Genomic DNA, 19,409 nt, shown 5'->3' on the forward strand with positions numbered 1-19,409 from the left:
AGACTATATTCATAAAAATGCATGGCAAATGGAAGGCAATTAGTAAATGTTAGGCTAATGAATAAATCTTTTTCAGAGCTTATAAAGATGAAGAAGTTGAATATATTTAGTCTTTGGATTTCATGTAATTGTTTCTCATCTCAAATTAGCCAACCTGAGCTGAATGCCAGAAAGCTGATTTCTTTCTGTCTGACTTTTTCTTTGATGATATCATTCATCTCCTGAATTTAAAGTTAGAATTTTATACCTAGCCAACCTATCCACCAAGAGTGAGGTAGAATAAACACAGATTCAGATATGCCAGGACTCAAAAGGTCTATCTGCAGTGCGCTCTTTCTTAAGAAGGTACTGAGGCTTGTCCCAGTATATGCTCTAGAAAATCCCAGGGCTGTGACTCAGACATACCTGGGTCTATATCCTAGCTTCACCAGTACCTAACTGGAGACAAGTCAATTAATCTCTCCAAGCATTAGTCTCCTATTTTTTCTTATTTTTTAAATGTTTATTTATTTTTGAGAGAGAGAGAGAGAGAGACTGCGTTCTAGTAGGGGAGAGGCAGAGAGAGAGGGATACACCAATTCCGAAACAGGCTCCAGGTTCCAAGCTGTCAGCACAGAGCCTGCTGTGGGGCTCGAACTAATGAACCATGAGAGCATGACCTGAGCTGAAGTCAGATGCTTAACCAAGTGAGTCACCGAGGTGCCCCAAGTTTCCTAATTTATAAAATGAGGATAATGTGTGTAAGGCAGGTAGGTGCTCAGCACACATTCCTTCCTTCCTTCCTTTCTTCCTCAGCTATGCCCAGAACAATCCAATAAGCTGTTTTTGTTTGTGTGTGTGTGTGTGTGTTCCTTTCCTGCAGGACTAGGCTCTGGAGGTCAGGCCACAGAGTATAAAATGTAGTGACCTTGATGTATAAACTAACAGGAGGGATTTGCTCCATAATCAGAGAGACTCCTTAAGGCTTCCAAGCCCTTAAGACTAAAAGAATTGAATTTCTAAGGGTGGAATATCAGACATTGAGATGAGCCAGTGGAAAGTCAGGGAGAGGGAACACATTTCAGATATCTAGGAAGGGCCCTTACAACATACCATATAGGCAGCAGGTATGCCAATTTACAGAATAAGTGTGACGATGTCTTAATAAACATTATTTTTACTATTGTAAAAATATCCCTTTCCAAACACCTTTGAATCTGTGATTTTGTCACTCCATACCAAGAACATCTGAGTATGTAGCAGATTGCTTTAGTGGCTACAGATCCTGTGTACATTCCTTTGTACTTGTCCCTTTGCAATGTGACTTTGCCCCTCTTCCCTTCACGGGTGGAGTCTAACTCTCTGCCTTGAGGTTGGCTTGACCATGTGACTTGCTTTGGCCAATGGGACATTAGTACAGTGATGCAATCAGAAGCTTGAGAAGCACCAGCAAATCAGGGGCTGCCCTCTCTTCCTTGCCCTTAGACTGTATTGGGCAGTCTTGGACCTCCTCAAAGATAAAAATCCATGTGGACAGAGGCCCAGGGAGAGCTAGTTTTCAGCCTCAGAGCAGTGAATAAGACTGTCTTGGACTATCTATCCCCGCCCATACTAATTGCCAGATGACTTCTGCCCCTCGAGTGGCACCAGGCAATTCCAGGGACCCCCAGAATATGAGGAAATCTGACTGGATGCTGTTCTAAGCCACTGTTAGAGTGGCTGTTCTGAGTTTGGGGGTGGCTTGCTATGCAACCATCAAAAACTGATACAACTGGCAGGGAAGTTACTACCAAGTGGATTTTACAGATGAACAGACGGAGGCTCAAAGAGTTTATGAGACATGTCCAAATTCACATGCCCAGCTTGGGACTATAACCCAGTGCATTTAAGTTTGGGTCTCTGGTCACGGTCCACCAAGCTCTTTTATTTGCTCTCCTTATGCAGTTGTCCTGAAACTAGATGAAGTACCCAGAGACCTTCACTAATAGCTGTCAGAGATTTTCATCACTTTCAGAACAAGTAACTGGGTTCTTCTGATCGCACACACCTCTTTTCTTGGAGTATGGTGTGGGGCTGCAGGTGCAAGAAGGTGATGGGCAGCCAGATTTAGGGCAGAGTTATTTCCTTGTTACCTCCCTGTCTTCCTTCTGGGGAGCATCCCTCTCCCCGTGCCCCTCATGAGGGTTCAAGCACCCAGGATGGCAACAATGGTGATGGTTAGACAGGGCTATAAAAACCCCAGCAGCAGCCCTTTGGGAGGGTTGCATTTCACGGGTGGTATCTTAGAGGGTCTCTGGAGCAGCAGCAGTAGCACAGGACATCTGATTTCTATTATTTTGGCCATAGAGAAATGGATACATTTTGATTTGCAAGCATCAGAGGGAATTCATTCTGTGGCTGTAAGTGTGCCCTGCTCAGAAGCACCTGGCTCTGCCTGGGTCTTGGCTCTTTACTATGCTTGCAAGTATATGTCTGTGGATGCCATCATCTGTCTTTCTTGTGCATCTGAAGTTCAACAAGAAGCCCATACCCACATTGCCTTCCTGGGGTCTTCAAGGGTGCCCTGCTCTGTGATCATGTACTCTGGGGCATCAGCCCTAAGCACCCTATCCATGGTGGCTATCTAGCTGGTAGCTTTCCCTGCCTGAACACCAACCTGGTCTACACCCTTCTCCTTGGGCAAGCAGAGGACATACATCTCTGCCTCCAGGGTCTCTTGCCAGGTTCTGCCAGTGAGCCTGGGGGCCAGCCGCTATGAATCGTGCAGGAAGAAGAAAGAGAGAGGGCCAAGCTCATTCTTGAGTCTGCCCTTCAGTCCCTTCCAACCACTTCAGATACATAAACTCCCCATGTTCTGGGCGAAGTAATGGATTTAAAAATGATATCAGGCCAGTGTCCATGCCAGGGAGAAGCTGACCCCCATCTGTGCCAGTACTAGGAGGCCAGAAGCTGGGCAGGGAGCAGGAGAGAGGGAAAGGCTCGTGCTGCTGCTGTTGCTACACTTGTCCCTCATCCCTGGGAACCAGGTTTCCTAATGAGCCAGGTATAGGAGGGAACACAAAGAGGGCCATTTTAGTCTTTGTCACACCTGCAAACTCATTCTCTCTTGCTTAGCTCTCTCCTATCCCCAAATTAAACCTGGAAAATTTGTGTGGCTTGTCTGGTTGCTTCTCCTGGGGGCTGCCAGGCCCAGGCCATTTTGCTGTTTCTCACATCACTGCCTCCTCATTCTCTGGCTGCCATCTGTGACCCCCTGTGCGGTTGCCACAGGCCAGAGAGGAGAGGCTGAAAGTCCTTCTTGACTCTTCTTTTGGGTGCCCACTGGACTTGGTGGAGGCCCAAATGCTGACCCTGTTTTTATGGAGGTGCTTTTGTGGGTCTTGGGACCTCCCCACAGCTCACTGTCTCTGCCCTTAGTTCCCTGGACAGAGGTGGTGGCACCCTAATCTGATGTCTTGTGATCAGCCTTCTGGCCCGGCCTCTTGGGTTTACCCTCATTGTAGGCAGAGTCCTCCTGAAGACAGCCCAGCTTAGGCCTCATCCCAGGGTTCACTCCTGGTGCTCGGAAAGCATGCATGCATAGCTCTTAGCACTGCATAATCCTCCATGGCTGTGAGGACTTGGGAGCTGGCCAGCCTCAGCCTTCAGAGCCTTGGGGAAGAGAGTAGGTACTAGTCTCTAAGTCCCTCAAGCCCCAGAGATGCCCCACATCTCTTAGCTCAATCTGAGGAGGCAAACCTCTTCCCTTTGCCCAGGGAAGATTGAGGCAAAATGCAGATACTGACAACTCACTAAAAAACAGTCTCTTTTGAACTTCTGAACCCCAAGGGGAAGTGGGAGCTCCATGGCAGGGGAGCCTCTCCTGGAGGGAGACAACATACTGGTATTCTTGTTAGCTTGACCATATGAGAGTGGTCCAGAAGGAAGGGAAAGGTGAAAAGGCCAGGTGAGAGAGACTAAAAGCTGGTGTCTCACGCAGAGCTCACACACGTTTACCAAAGTAACATGTCAGAACCAAAAAAGCTTCATTTCTAGCAGTTCCTTGCCTCCTTCTGAGATTCACCTGTTGCTGTGGGATACATGTGACCATCCCAAGCCCAAACATGGCCCTGTTGGCTGCAGACATCAGGCCAGAAAACTCTGAGCTCTGGCATGGGAGAGGCCATGGGAGTAATATTTGAGCTCCTGGAACCATTAAAAACTCAGGAGAAACCAGCCATGAGGGCTTGGACACCATCCTGAAGAGCATTTCCTTATTGTGGTCTGTGCAAATGGCCAGCAAAGAGGAGATGCTTCTGAAGGCCTGGCAGGTGTCAGAGTTCCCACCTGCATCAGGTATTGTCCACCCCTGCCTAGTACCTCTGTGCCCCTGATGGAAGAGGACGCTGGCAGCTTGTGTGATGTTTATTGGCTCCCCAAACCTGGTGGTCCAAGTTACAGTGGAGGGGGTTAAAAAAAAAACAAGGGATCTCTTGTGGGGGGAATAACATCTTTCATCTAACACTCACTGCCTAGACACATTTTTATCTTTACAACTGAGGCCAAATTTATGGTGAAGGGGTCCTGGATGTGTATGTGTGGGGGGGTGGAATTTGGAAATGCATGAGAGCTACAGTTGGGTTGGCAGGTATCAGCCACCCCAGAGCCTTCTTTTTGTGAGCTGGGGAGAGTGGGTAGCTAGTCCAATGCCTTCTGTCTCTTTCCCATTCCCTCAAAGTTTAAGAGAAGAACAGAGCTGCAGCCCAACACCAAGGGGGCCCCTCTGCTGTGGTCTTGCCCTGACTGAGTTGGCAAACCTGAGTCCCATGGGAAGGAGACAGAAACGAACACTAGATACACCACTCTTTCAGCCCATAACTCAGCTCTGGGTCCTCTTGGTTCCCAGGGAGCAGGAGAAGCTGAGACCTTAAGAGCTAAGATACACCTGATCAGCTGTGTGACCATGTCCCCAGTGCCTCCTGGATGGGGGGGGACTCTGGGGACACAGGCTATGGTGATGGTCACCTATTATTATTGTACCCCCCCATCCCAGAAGACACACTGGGGTAGAGTCAATCCACCTGCATCTGTGGCAGGTGCCAGAGAGGCAACAATGAAAGGGATGCCAAGGAATTCTTTAGGCACATCTCAGGCATGGTTCAGGAGGCATGGAAAAGCAGAGTGTGGAATTTTCAGGAATGAATTGAGTGTTTAGAATTTTGTGTCCTTAAATGTCCTAAATAAGACAGACTTTTGGGACTGACATGTCACATTATTAAAACAAAGTGAAAAAACAACCCCGTGGGAATTGTGTTTATGGGTTTCTGTACTGAAGGGCTTATCTTTGAGGGTCCCCAATATAGTGCCAGGCCTGGGAAGCCCCAGGCCCTGCTTGCTGGTGGCTGAGGGCCCAGAGGCCAAGATGTGGGGCCAGGACATACTCCCAGCACGGGCTGTCTACTGGCATCTGATCCTTTCTTGGGTCTCCTCAGTGTCAACACTCAGGCTTTCTTTCTTTCTTTTTTTTTTTTTTTCAAAGAGAGTATGTGATGTGTGAGCAGTGGAGATAGAGGGAGAGGAAGAGAAAATCTTAAGCAGGCTCCATGCTCAGTGTGGAACCTGACACAGGGCTTGATACCATGACCCTGGAATCATGACCTGAGCTAAAATCAAGAGTCAGATGCTTAACCGACAGAGCCACCCAGGCACCTCAAATGCTCAGGCTTACTTGTTTGGCTGAGACTTTTTCTAGGGTGACAGCTTGGCCCTCAACTTCAGTAGATGTGAACCAAAGCACATACTTCCTTTGAAATGCTATGGCCACAGGTTTGGTGACTGTTTTGTTTGGCCACACTCTTCATTCTCATATTGGATGTTTAAGCTGTGTCTTTAGGAACAAGTTACTCCCTACACATGCACAAAGCCAAAATCTTTTTGCCAGTAATGTGCATAACATCTATGGAGCTCATTGGGAGATGCTGGACTCAATGACCTCTTGCTCTCAGTGTGATTTATTTATTTATTTATTTATTTATTTATTTTTAGTGTTTATTTATTTTTGAGAGCGAGAGAGAGAGAGAGAGAGAGAGCATCTGAAGTGGGCTCTGCGCTGCAGCAGCCAGCCTGATGCAGGGCTTGAGTTTACAAACCATGAGATCACGACCTGAACTGAAGTCGGATGCTCAACCAACTGAGCCACCCAGGCTCCCCTCAGTGTGACTTCTTGAAGTCAGGAATTAAATAGATACTTAGGTGGAAAAAATCCAAACCCAACTGCTTGAGGCTTCTGAGCCTGGTGAGTACAACAGCAGTGGTTCAGGATCTCCCAAGTCACATGCCTCCTACAAAGGCTGGCTGAGCAGGGAGTCCTCTCTCCAGGACTGCCTGCAATGAGGAAGGGAAAACACTGGTGACCTTCATGCCTCTACCTGCAAAATGCATGCAAGGCTGTGTAAACTTTCCCCCAAATATCTGGCAGGGGTCCAGCCAGGCCTCACAACTGTGCCCTGAGTCCTTGAGGAGAATGTAGTGTCTGAAGGCAGGAGTCTTTGTGTTTCCCCCAGCCTGGGGTTACCACGTGCTCCCTCAAGCCACTTCCCACGCTAGGTGGCCAGGAGCTCAAGGTGACCATTGGGGAGGGGAAGGGGCAGCACTTACCCCCCGCCTGTGCCACCGTTCTTGCTGAAGTGCGTGCGTGGCTCGCTGGATGCCAATTTCAGTAGCTCAGTCCACTCCCGCTCCCATTCCTCCTCGGTGTACACCAGCCCTGACTGGCACAATGGAAGCCGGCTCAGGAGGTGGTGGGCCAGCCTCCTCACCCGCCCCCCACTCCAGGTGAGCCTGGCAGCCCTGCTGGACCCCTGGTTCAGTCCAAGCCCAACCAACACCCAGGCTGGGCACCACCTGCTAGTGGCCACTGACTGTCCCCATATGCTATCGACAATATTTCTTCAGAATGCCCAGTCTCCAATTTCAATGCTGTTGGGGGTCCACCCAGAAACAAGGGTCATTCCCAGGGGGTAAGAATGACAAAACACAATCTGCACACACACCAGGCTTGGGGTTGACCATTAAAAAGTTTAAAGGGATGATGGGCAAGTTCAATCAGAGAGAAGGCAGATTCTTCTTCTAGGACAGCAAAGTGCTAATGTCCCTCATCATTAGGAGGACTGGGATTCTCTCTGGATAAAGTACAAGAGCTGGGGCTGTAGACTGTGCCAGGACCGCCCTGTGGCTACACCTGGCCTTCAAGCCGCCACCAGTAGTGACCAGACATAGGTGACTGCATAATTCATCATCCAAGCCAGGACACCTTTTGAGAGTGAAGGTGGTTGGTTTTCATAACTATGCAAGGACAGGCGGTGAGAGTGGACATGTTGTCACTGTGTGTGTGCCAGGGTCTGAGCTTTTGTAATGGGCACCTCTTCAGTGGGTTTAAATGGGGAAGGCTTTACTACTCCCAGAAGCCATTGCTGCCTGACCTCACAAGACGGACATGGCCTTAGGGCACAGCTCTGGACTCCACCATGGCCCATGGCTGTGCTTGGTGTGGGTCCCAGGCTCTGGACATCCCAGCAGGTACCAACCTCCTTGTTTTGCTGTGTCTGCTGCCACCTCCACCTTCGCTTTAGGGCTTCCCTTTCAGCCCCTGTCCTCATCATGGTGTAGAGAGCTTTCCGCAAAACCAGGTCCCGGTCGTGAAACCCCCACATTCCTGCAGTAGGAGGCCCATGAGGAGCAGAGGAGAGAGACAGGATGTGAGGAGGGGGACAAGTCAGTAGGTAACTCAGACTGCCACAACTTACCAGACCTGGCCTCCTGCATCTGCACACAAAGATAACTCATTAGTTAGCCATCAATTCCCCCCAATTAGCTAGCAATTCCCCTCGGGTGTCTTTCCCCATTTCCCCTTGAAGCAGGTTGGTAAATGAGAGAGGATGTCCCCTTCTCAGAGAAACAACAGTGGGTGAAACCAAATGCTGCCTCTTTCTGGGACCCTTGGCGAGACACTTTGAATTTCACAGGTTTGTTTTGAGGGACCATATGTTCACCATCCAGCTCCTGTGTTTGAGTGAGAGATAGTCTCTGTGGATAAACTGGTGATGTGTCCTCACATGGGGTCTCGAGCCAGGATGGCAATCAGACCCTGGTTTCATCTAGGGTCTGCCACATCTGATGTCTCTGCCCTAAGGCATCTCAGCCTCCTGAGAAGCAGAGCATCAGTGGACATCACTGCAAACATCTGGACCTAAGAGAAAGTACCTGCTTTTGAGGTAGAAGGTCTTTCTCCTTCACCCCTTCCCTGGCCTTTGCTGGGTGTTGAGGGATTATAAGGAAAACCAACCATTTCTGAGTACATTCTTGGGGCAGGTCAGATGTGGTCAAGAGACTCAACAAATGAAACAAATAGTAATGAGAGGTGTGGCTCTTGCTGTGGGGAAAGAGTGGGGGAATCTATCCATCCATCCATCCATCCATCTATCCATCCATGCATCCATATCCATCCATTTAATTAAATGGCATTAATTCTACTTAATTAATTCTGAACTCATTTCATGAAAGGGATGAGACACCATTCTGGTCATTGGCAATACCCACAGCAGCAATCAGGACAGACTAAGTTCCTAAAATCTCACAGAGCACACACTGGGGGAAGGTGGAGCAGCCATTGAATTAGCACATAACAAACCACCTCAGGGGCAGCGGCACCATAAGGGGAGATGAAGCAGGCCAACGGGATGCTGGTTGGCATTGGTCATGGTGTGAATGGAGACATCAGAGCATAGACTCGAGTGGGTATAGGAGGGAACTGGGTTGCCATTCCAGGCAGAGGGACAGGCCAGGCACCAGCCCCAAGGGGCGCCCAGGTGGAATACTTGAGAAACGGCAAGAGGGAAAGGTGGCTGGGGGGAGAATCAAGCAGACAAGGTGAAGAGTGAAAAGGTGGACTTTTAAGTGAGCTGAGGGCCCCTGGAGAGCTTTCATAAGAGGAGTGACCTGCACTGACCTAATCTTTAAAGGCTCAATCTGGCCATGCATCCTTTAGTTCAAAGGTATGCAATAACCAGGGGCTGCTATGGGCTTTCCATCAAGAGAGGCTTTTGTCTTTTTCTACAACATAGACGGAGGGCAGTGGCCATTAATGCTTCTGTTATAAACAGGCCAAGCTGATCTTACTCATCCCTCAGACCTGCCTGTAGTCGCCTCTCAGGACTCTCTCAGGTAGGGGAAGTCCAGTCTCAGCTGGACTCCACGGCTCCTTGTTCAGGTCTCTCTTGCAAAGAGGGTCTCTCTGCCCCATGGATGTTTGCTTACGAGTCTGGCTTTAGGATTACTGTCATTTCTGTGTGTGCCCCCCAACCCTAGGTCAGTGTCAGGCCTGGTCTGCAGGTTTAACAAGCACTGCTGGTCAGTGTTGTGTGGCTGCTTTGGGCAGTGCTGCCCCTCCCTGTGGGGTTTAGCAATTGGAGTACAAAAGGAAAACAAGGTGCCAGGAGAAAAGAACCAATTGGCCGTGAGCCCCAGACTCAGCCATGGCTCAGCCTCTTCAGCAGCTGGAACAAGGCTGGCCATGGGAGGCTTTCTGTTCCTAGGCAGACAGTAGGCCCACTGTGCTCACTGAGAAAACGTCTGCCCTTAGACCAGACCACAGTGGCATGTGACCTGATTTGTGTCTTTGCCCACCTGTAGTGCTGAGAGGAGCAGTGCCTCTGCACACTTCAGTTTCTGAGGGCCAAAGGCATTTCCTTTGTAATGAGGCAGTTGTTTGACAAAGATAAGAGATTTCTTTTGTGTTCTTTCCAGATTTTACACACAACAAAGTGAAGAAATGTGTTCCACAGGAGGGGAATAGTTAATACATTGTGATGAAATATGACACAACTACCAAAACATAAGAAATTCACAATATGATTTTAAGGGAAAAATGCTGGATTCCAAACTGTGAACACTGTGAGATCATAATTTCACTGGAAGAAGAGACAAAATACACCAAAACATTAAAAGTGGCCCTTTCTGGGTGGTAGAATTGTTGATTTTTATTTTCTTACTGTGACGAATGTGGAATACTTTTATAATGCCAACAAACAGAAATGTGTTCTCTCTGGAATGGAAAGGAAGCAGGTAGGTGGGAGCCTTTGTGTCCCCCATCACCCCTGGCCAAGCCTGTGGAATGTGGCCCCTTGCTCTGGGGCTCCATTCTCCTCGGAGGCTCTCAGGCCCCTTTGCAGACCCAATGCATTTCCCTCTGTGGGTTTTAGGCATCTCACTTCTGTCCACTTGTTGCTGGAAAGGCCTCACCACAGGGCCAAAGAGAGGTTTGGGGTCCAGCCCTTGCTCTGGGTCATAGCATCAACTGTATTTACCTGGGGAGGGGAGTTTGACCAACAAGGAATATTCCAATATGCCAACTAAGAATATTCTCATTTGAAAGTCCCATCTATGGAGAGATCCTTCATTATAGGACTGAGGAGGACAGCCAGCTCTTGATGCCTGGGTCCCTGGCACAAATCCAGCCCTGTCTGTTAAAACTGATCTGGCTTTATGTGTATAAGGCTGGGTCTAGAAGGGGTGCTTGAGCTTCCAGAAAGTCTACCATGGGCCCTCAGTTATTCAAATAGTGCCACTCATGCCTGTGCACCTGCTGGGATGGCTTTTTGCAACCAGGAAGCACACAACTCTGCTGAAGGTTGCTGACCTCTCTGCTTTATATTCCAATTACATAGATTCCCCTGTGATTTCCCCAAATGATATCTACATCTTTTTGTCAGTCCACGTGCATGGACTGCTGTCAGTGTGGTGGCTCTGTACCTACCCAACCTAATGTACTGCTCCCCAAACTTCCTGCTCAAGCCCAACCAAGCTCAGACCTGCTTCCAAACATCCTGTTAATTCCTGCCTTCATGCTTTTCCATGCAGTCTCCCTACCTGAAGTGTCCTTTTTTGTATTATTTCAAGTCCTTCAAGTCTCAGTAAAATCCTGCCTCCTCCAGGAAGTCCTCTTTTATTGCTCTAGGTCATGATGGCTAATCCCCATCACTGCAGCTCATGATTAGGCCTCTTTCTTTTATATTTTTATATATAAGTCTTTTCTCATGTGTGCTCTGTGTTCTCACCAAGCCTGCCAACTACTTGACAAGAAGGGCTGAATTGTGGCCTCCATCCCTTGGGGACTCTTCCAGCTGAGTGATGTGCATGGCTCTACTTAGCATAGGTCTGTCCTTTAACAATGAGCAGAGCAAGCCTGGGGTGCTGCCACCCTCTGTCTCTGTTGTAGAGCTTACCCAGAGAGGCGGCGTGTAAAAGGCAGTTCCCATCTCCTGTAGTGGCCAAAGGAAGAAGCCGTTTACAGCTCGTGCACACGGTGGACCACCAGTTCAGGCGACCTGAAACAGAAGCTCACTTTAGAAGAGAATCCCAGAATAGACCATTTGAATGTTTGCTAAGTAAGCATAGATATCAGCAGATGATTTTTGAGAGGGTTCTAGAAAACTTCAGTGGGAAAGTAGAACATTATGGCTATTTTCTCTTTAAGATAAGAAACGGTCAAATCCTCCCATCAATTAGCAAGAGGATTAAGACACTCAAGGGCAAAGCCTTTTCTCCTTGAATTTGGGAACATTTTACACACACACACACACACACACACACACACACACACACACTTTCCCTGTGTGTAATTTCCTTGAACACAATTTCTCTTTCTGAAAGTTATTTTTTTCTCTTATACCATCCTTTTTTGATGCATACATACCTCCAAAAGTATGGTTTACATTTAATTTAACACATCCAAACCATTATAGCTACTTAGGTATATTCCTGTTAAATCTCATTAACACATCCAGAGACTTCTGCTTCCAGGAAGATGGAGTAGACATACTTTCTCCTATTCCTTATCTTAAGTACAACTAAAAATCATGGACTTCATGTGTAAAGTAACACAGGAAGACTTAAAAGTGGAGGAAGGGGCAGACTGACCGGGAAACTTGGGATCTGAGAAGCAACATGGTGGTAGGCTCTCTGGAGTTTCTTTTTGCCCCCAAATCCCAGACCAGGTACTGGAGAAGTTGGCAACCTGGAGACACCAATGGGGGCAAAGGAATCACACTCTCTCTAGACAGTATTCAAGGAAAGAGGCAGCTTAGGAATACAGACAGTAACTGCTCTATTTCAGTCAAGTGCCACAGAAGAAACTATACCTCATCATCGTCTCTGCCAGCAAAGGGCAAGAGGGGAGATGAAACTTCCAACCTTAAGAGACATAATGAGCTACTCACCACCCGTTCCCCCAGTGCCAGATGGTGTCAGAGAATGTTGAAAGCATTGCCAGCAACTCAGCTCTGCTGGGTGATAATATGGACTCCACCCCCCACCAACTGAGAACATATGGAGAACCTGGCCTTTCACACCTCTCTGGTGGCAATGAAGTTCCTCTGCTCCCTCCCAGCAGTACAAGAAGCCCATGCCTTCACAGGTGTCAACAGAGGCAGAGTGGAGAACCTGTGCTTCTACCCTATTCTGGCAGTTATTACCAATCTACAACTCCAGACATCAGATGAACAGAAAAGGAGAACCCATCCTACCTGCAGTAAAGAATACTAAAGGGATTCAGTAGAGAATACTGCAGGGTGCAAAGAAGGAATAAATGGGCTTTAAAAGGCATGTATGTCAATAAATGTAAATAAATATTAGCTGTTTAAAGCAATATCATAAATGCCTTTTTGAGGATTAAAGTATATGTAGAATTAAAGCACATGACAGCAATAACACAAAATACAGAAATGTGTAATAAATGACATAAATCCTAAGACCCTTACATTGACCACCAGGAAGTGGTAAAAGGGCCAACTTAAAGTAATTCTAATAGCTTGACAGTGGGCTTTGGAAACTATAGGGTAACCACTACAAGAATAATAAAAGAATGTATAACTGACAAGCAAGTAGTGGGGAAACCAGAATAATAAATATTCTTAAATAATTCAAAAGAATATTAAAGAGAAGAAAAAGGAGACACAATAAAACACAACATAGTAAACAGCAAGATAATGGATTTGAACCAAAATATATCTGTATTTATATTAAATGTGAGTGAGCTAAATACTCCAATTAAAAGATACTGTCAACCTTGTTTAAAAAAACAAGTATATGCTGCTGACAAAAGACACCATAAACATAATGACACAGAAATGTAACAGTAACTAGGTAGAGAAAGATACAACATTCAAAAACTAGGCAAAGGGGCTCTTGGGTGGCTCAGCTGGTTAAGTGTCTGACTTTTGATTTCGGCTCAAGGTCATGCTCTTGTGGTTCATAAGATTGAGTCCCACATCAGGCTTTGCCCTGACATCATGGAGCCTGCTTGGGACTCTCTCTCTCCTTCTCTCTCTACCCCTTCCCCCTCAAGCTCTCACTCCATCTCTCAAAATAAATAAATTAAAAAAAAAACTTTGAAAAATCAAAAAAAAAAAAGCAAAAATAAAGCTAGTGAAGTCCTATTGATATCAGATGTAGGTGACATTATTAAGGCACAGGATAAATGGATATTTCATAAAGATGGCACAATAAAGTCAAATGGAAAATATAACAACACTTAATGTGTATATACCTAAGACTTAGTCTAAAATATATATAAAGCAAAAATTGATAGACTCAAGAGAGAAATAAACAAACCCCAAATTCAAAACTGGAGGTTTTTAACCAAATTCTCTTGATAAATGATAGACTCAACAAACAAAAACTTCAGTAGAGATTAAATAGAATTCAAGAATTTGACATATATATAACTTGACATATATATAACACTTCACCCACAGACTGCAAAATAATTACACTTTTTTTTTTCAAGTCACATGGAATATTTTCCAATATTGACCACATATTGGGCTATAAAAAAGTGTCAACAAATTTCAAAGGATTTGAAATCATTCATAGTATGTGCTCTGATCATAATAAAAATAGATTAGAAATCAATGAGAAAATCAAGAAAAGTAGTCATCTTGGGCTGCTATAACAAAATACCACAGACTGGGTAGCTTAAAAAACAGACACTTATTTCTCACAGTTGTAGAGGCTGAAAGTCCCAGACTGAAGTGCTGGCTGATGTGGTTCCTGATGAGAACCCTCTTCCAGGTTTTCAGGTGGCAGACTTCGTGCTGTATCCTCTCATGGTGGACAGTGAGCTCTGATCTCTTCCTCCTTTTGTAAGGACACTAATCCCATCACGGGGGTCCCATCCTCATGGCCTTATCTAAACTTAATTTCCTTTCAGAGGCCCTACTGTCAAATACCATCACACTAGGGATCAGGGTTCCAACACAGGGATTTAGGGGGGACAAAAACATTCAGTCAATAGAAGTACCTTAATAAGGCAGTTTGTTCACTGAATGTGGCTGTCCCCCAAGGGGACTACCCTTTCAACTGCTTTCTAGGTAATGAGCAAGATGAACAGTATAGGAGTTATATAGACCTGTTTTGAAAATTCAATTCCTCCCTGGCCATTTATGGCTATGTTGCTTCTTTCTTTTCTGTAGTGGAAACCCTAGGCTGGTCTGTCTGGCACACCCTCTGGGTGGCAGTTTAGCCAAAAGGGAACCTAGGGGATTCATACTTAGTTATGATTCAGTTTTATAAAAATACTTTGTCCTTCTTATGGCTAACCTTTGTGGATGAGAGGTACAGTTGTGATTAGGAAGAGATTGAAAAAGAAATAGGTAAGTTACAGGCATTGTGATGGCATATGTCAATCTTGTGATAGAGGGGAGAAGCAACAACTCTAGCATGTGGGGAAAGAACATATCAGACTGCAGAATGTGTAGGGGAGGGAAGTACATTGATCATGTTTTACTTCTTAGGACCACCTTGTAGGTTTCCACATGAAGAAAAATGCTCCTGTGGGATATCCCAGATGTTGCACATGCCTCAAATATAACAGAATCTTTCTCCTGTGACTGAGAAGTCTCAGGGTTTCTGCCAGCATCCATGAAGCCATGGAAGGCTAATTTATTAGCTTTCAAGTAAAACTTTGGACATCTCACAGTTATTGACAAAAAACATAGGCCTCATAAAATACAAAGTTTACTATCCATCAGGGGAGGAAGGTCCCACAAAATACAATAGGATAGGTTGAAAATATTAGAAGAACAGGAATGAACACAACGTAGCCTGAGCCTTACCAGGACTGAAACCCAGCCTCAACTCATCGTTCTGTGACCAGAGTAAGGTAATCAGCCACAGAAGGTTAAGGGTGAGCCCTTTCTACAGGAGGACAACATCATTTGGAGTCTCTGAAATTTTATATTCACAAGGTCTATAAGGCAAGCAAAAAATTATTAGGTATGCCAAATCCAAACAAAAACAAAAAAACAAAAACTAACCAAACAATAAACCCCAAGAGTAACTGACTGAAAACCAAAAGGGAAAAACGGGGTAACAGAAAAAGGCAAACAGATTATCCACATTTTGAAGTTATCTGACAGAGACTTTAAGTCACTATAATTAGTATGTTCAAGAAAATAGAAAAAATGAGGCAGAAGCAATATTTGAATAGATAATCATCAAGAATTCTCTAAAATTGATTAAAGACACAATTTTTAGAGGGTCTGTAAATTCCAAAAAGAATAAATACAAAGTAAATGGCATACAGTGAAAATTAGAAAATTAGAGAGAAACTCTTAAAAGCAGTGGAAAAAGAGAACTATTACATACCTAGAGGAATAGTGATATAAGCCTACACAGAGTGGAATGAGAACATCAAAGTGCCAAAAGAAAATAACTTCCAATCTAGAGTTCTATACCCAGCAAAACTATCCTTCAACACTGAAATTGCCAGGAATGTAAGGTAACTTCCTCAATCTGGTATAGGTCACCTATGAAAAGCCTGCAGCTAACATGATAATAGTAAGATATTGGATGATTTCAACCTCAGATGGGGAACAGTACTCAATATTGATGATGGTCTGAACCTGTGAAATAAGGTAAGACGTTATGATAGAAAAGAAATGAATGGAACTGCACTTATCAGTAGATTACATAATTGTTTATATAGAACATACTTAGTAATCTACCAAAACACTCCTAAGCCTAATAAGGGAACTTATATTTAGCAAGATCTCAGGAAGCAAGGTTATCTACAAGTATCATTTATATTTCTATTAAGTAGCAATATATGATTTAGAAAATGAAATAAAAAATGTAATACTTAGACATAACTATCATGAAAAATGTTATATCTAGACTGAAAATTATAAAAATATAATACATTCCTGAGAAAATGTAAAGATTTAAATAAGTGGAGAGGGTAATTGTGCACATAGACTGAACTCCTTAATGATTCTGCATTCTCTCCAAGTTGATCTATAGATTTAACAAAACCCCATGCAAAACTCCAGAAGCTACTTTTTAGAAGTTGACAACTTGATTCTAAATTTACATGGATTAAAAAAAAAACCTAGAACAGCCAAAATAATCTTGAAGCAGAACAAAGTTGGAGGACTTACAGTTCCTGATTTGACAGCTGATTATAATGCCATAGTAATCAAGACAGTGTGCATATAAGAGAGACAACTAGATCAATGTGACAAAATATACAGACCAGAACAGACCCACACATTTATGGTGACTTAATTTTTTTTTAAGTTTTTATTTTATTTTTGAAAGAGAGAGAGACAGACAGACAGAGAGACAGAGAATCCTAACAAGGCTCCACACTCAGTGAGGAGCCTGAAGAAGGGCTTGATCCCACGACCCTGGGATCATAACCTGGGCTGAAGTCAAGAGTCAGATACTCAACTCACTGACCCCCCAGATGCCCCTTATCTTATATTTCTAATGTTATGGGAAATTACTATTGATGTATCTTTGTTTTCTAATGAACCATAGTTGACATACAATGCTATATTAGTTTCAGGTGTATAACACAGTGATTTGACAATTCTAAACATTAGTCAATACTCACCCCAGTAAATGTAGTCACCATCTCTCACTATGCAACGTTATTACAATATTATGGACTATATTGCTTATGCTGTATTTTTCATCTCCATGATTTATAACTGGAAGTGTGTACCCCTTAATCCCCTTTACCTATTTTATCCATCCCTCTCCCCTCTCTCCTCTGGCAACTACCAGCTTGTTCTCTGTATTTAAGTCTGTTCATTTTGTTTTTGTTTGTTTTGTTTTCAGATTCCACATATAAGTGAAATAATATGGTGTTTGTGTGTCTGGGAAACTATCTCTCCTTTAAATACGAATGGTAATCTTGCCACATACAGTATTCTTGGTTGTAGATTTTTTCCTTTTAGCATTTTGACTATATCAGGCTACCATATGGTATTTGTGACATATTATTTTTTATTTGGGGAACAGAATATAAAAGCCACCTCTTGGGCCTTCAACTCTGTGGAATTTCCATCAAGTGAGAATGTTTCTAATAGATATTTCCAAGAAGTTGTGAAAACATTTGATTATTTTTTTTAAGAAAGGGAATAATACTAATAGGATTGGAAGCACTGGGGGGCATCACACTATTTACATTCCAACAAGCCTTCTGTCATTACTGAGAATTAATTTTAATAAAGGGTGTTACTGCTTTCAGTCATCAATAACGAAATATGAAGGGCAAGAGTTACAAGTAATGCTGGGCGTTAAGGCTCTCAAAAGTACATTTAGTCCAGAGTTGGGAGAGTTATTGCTTAACAGATTACCACATTAACAAAGTTTAATATAATAAACCGTGTCAATAATGTGTTTAAACTGGATACCTATCTCCTCTACAGTGCTTCTTGGTTAAGATTCAGTAACTGGATTTTAATGGTAAGTGGTTTTATTCATATAAAATAATTGTACCCTTAATTCTAAATGAAAACATGTACTGAAATTAACACTACAAAATTAAATGGACAAGCCTCTATTATTGATGATGCTAATGCTTATGTTAACAAATTGGTGTATTCTCACCACTTGCAAATCATCTTATTAAAGCTAAATGAGAAATGCAATTAAGGGTCTTAACTGACAGTGCCACTGGATAACCAGTCAGAGACACAATTAGAAATAACATGCCATCAGTTGGTAACTTCTTTTTTTTCCAGGCTATGAAATAGCAACTTGTCTCACCTGACTTTTTCAAAGCCTTTTAAAACATCCAGGCTGGGAGACATTAAAACTGGGTTGCCACAGAACGGAAGAAAATTACAAGATTCTCGCACAGCATTAACAGAGCAGCTGTCACCTGAAAACCCAACACATTTAATATTAAAGTGGGATGGCCCCATTCATCCTCTGAATTTGTTTGAGGCTGACAGAGGCTCCTCTCAAGAGCCAGTGGGTTCAGGGGTGTTAGCAGAGAAACAGAGGAAGGACAGGGAGGTGATATGCTAATGAGGCAGGTGATCTGCATTACTGGGCAGACTCCATGGTATGCTCATCTAATAGTATTCCCTTCCATTCTTGCTCATAGAACGCTGCTATGTCTGGTGTTTTTTAGGGAAGACAAGATTCCTTCCCTGTTCTGTGGAACAAATGTTGCTAGGAACAAGACAATACATGCAATTCCATGATCCTTGCCAGGGACCGTGTTGGTGTGGCCACATACTGTCACTCAGCCTAGAAGATGGAAAAGAAATCTGCTGGGGCAGCTACTAGGAAAGTGTTGTTCATCCTTCAGAAGGAACATAGGGCCTCTCCATCCCTTCCCTGAATGCTGTTGTGTGAGGATATGTTGCCAGATGCATCTACAGCCATGTTGTATCCTGAATGGAGGCAGCACTGACCTGCTGAGGATAGAAGAACAGAAATCTGGGTCCTTGCTGACACTGAGGAGCTGCCAGCCTTACCACGAGCTTCCTGTCCTCAGACTTCCTGTTCTGTGGGATAGTGATGGATTCTTGGCTGAAGGTCCTGCTGGTTTGGGTTAGTGTCTCCTGCTCACTGCAGGGCTGACAATAAATCACTCAGCTCTGCATGGGAGGGTGCACATTCCCATTTTACAGACAAGGAAACAGGCTCAGGGAGTCAGTGAACATGCCAGGGTGCACTGAATCTTAAAGGGGCCATTGCTCTTCCAGGGCAAAATCAGATCATGAACAAAGCTGATCTAATTTACTTGGACACGGTTGAGTTTGTCGGCAAGACAGTTTTAACTTCTGTGAGCTGGTATGATTTCAAAAAATATATTCTTCAAATAAGTAGTGGAGCTGAAGCTCAAATTTGTTACTCTGAAGTCATAGACCTAGTCTTTCTACTATGCTTCCTTAGAGAAACAAGGGTTGCTCATTCTCCTTTTCTGGCTCTTGCTCTTGCTGTGTCTTGCTTGATTTTCTCATTCCATTTTTTTTAAGTTTAATTATTTTGGGAGAGAGAGCATGTGCACGAGAGCTGAGGAGGGGCAGAGAGAGAATCCCAAGCAGGCTCTGAGCCGTCAACGTGGAGCCCCATGCAGGGCTCAAACCCACAAA

The 19,409-nt window shown here is 44.4% G+C and overlaps 1 protein-coding gene across 2 annotated transcripts in view; it reads right to left on the minus strand.

Moving 5' to 3' along the window:
- Window positions 1-19,409, minus strand: part of OTUD7A (OTU deubiquitinase 7A) — a 391,197-nt gene that overhangs the window by 44,860 nt on the left and 326,928 nt on the right. For both annotated transcript variants that reach the window (XM_058736847.1, XM_058736845.1), the window contains 3 exons: window positions 11,241-11,342; window positions 7,545-7,672; window positions 6,616-6,728 (listed from right to left, as the gene is read on the minus strand). In XM_058736847.1, coding sequence (XP_058592830.1) covers window positions 6,616-6,728; window positions 7,545-7,672; window positions 11,241-11,342 — 343 coding nt within the window. The remainder of the gene's footprint in view (window positions 1-6,615; window positions 6,729-7,544; window positions 7,673-11,240; window positions 11,343-19,409) is intronic.

This window comes from Neofelis nebulosa, chromosome 7, assembly GCF_028018385.1.
Source record: "Neofelis nebulosa isolate mNeoNeb1 chromosome 7, mNeoNeb1.pri, whole genome shotgun sequence".
In the NCBI taxonomy this organism is placed as follows: domain Eukaryota; kingdom Metazoa; phylum Chordata; class Mammalia; order Carnivora; family Felidae; genus Neofelis; species Neofelis nebulosa.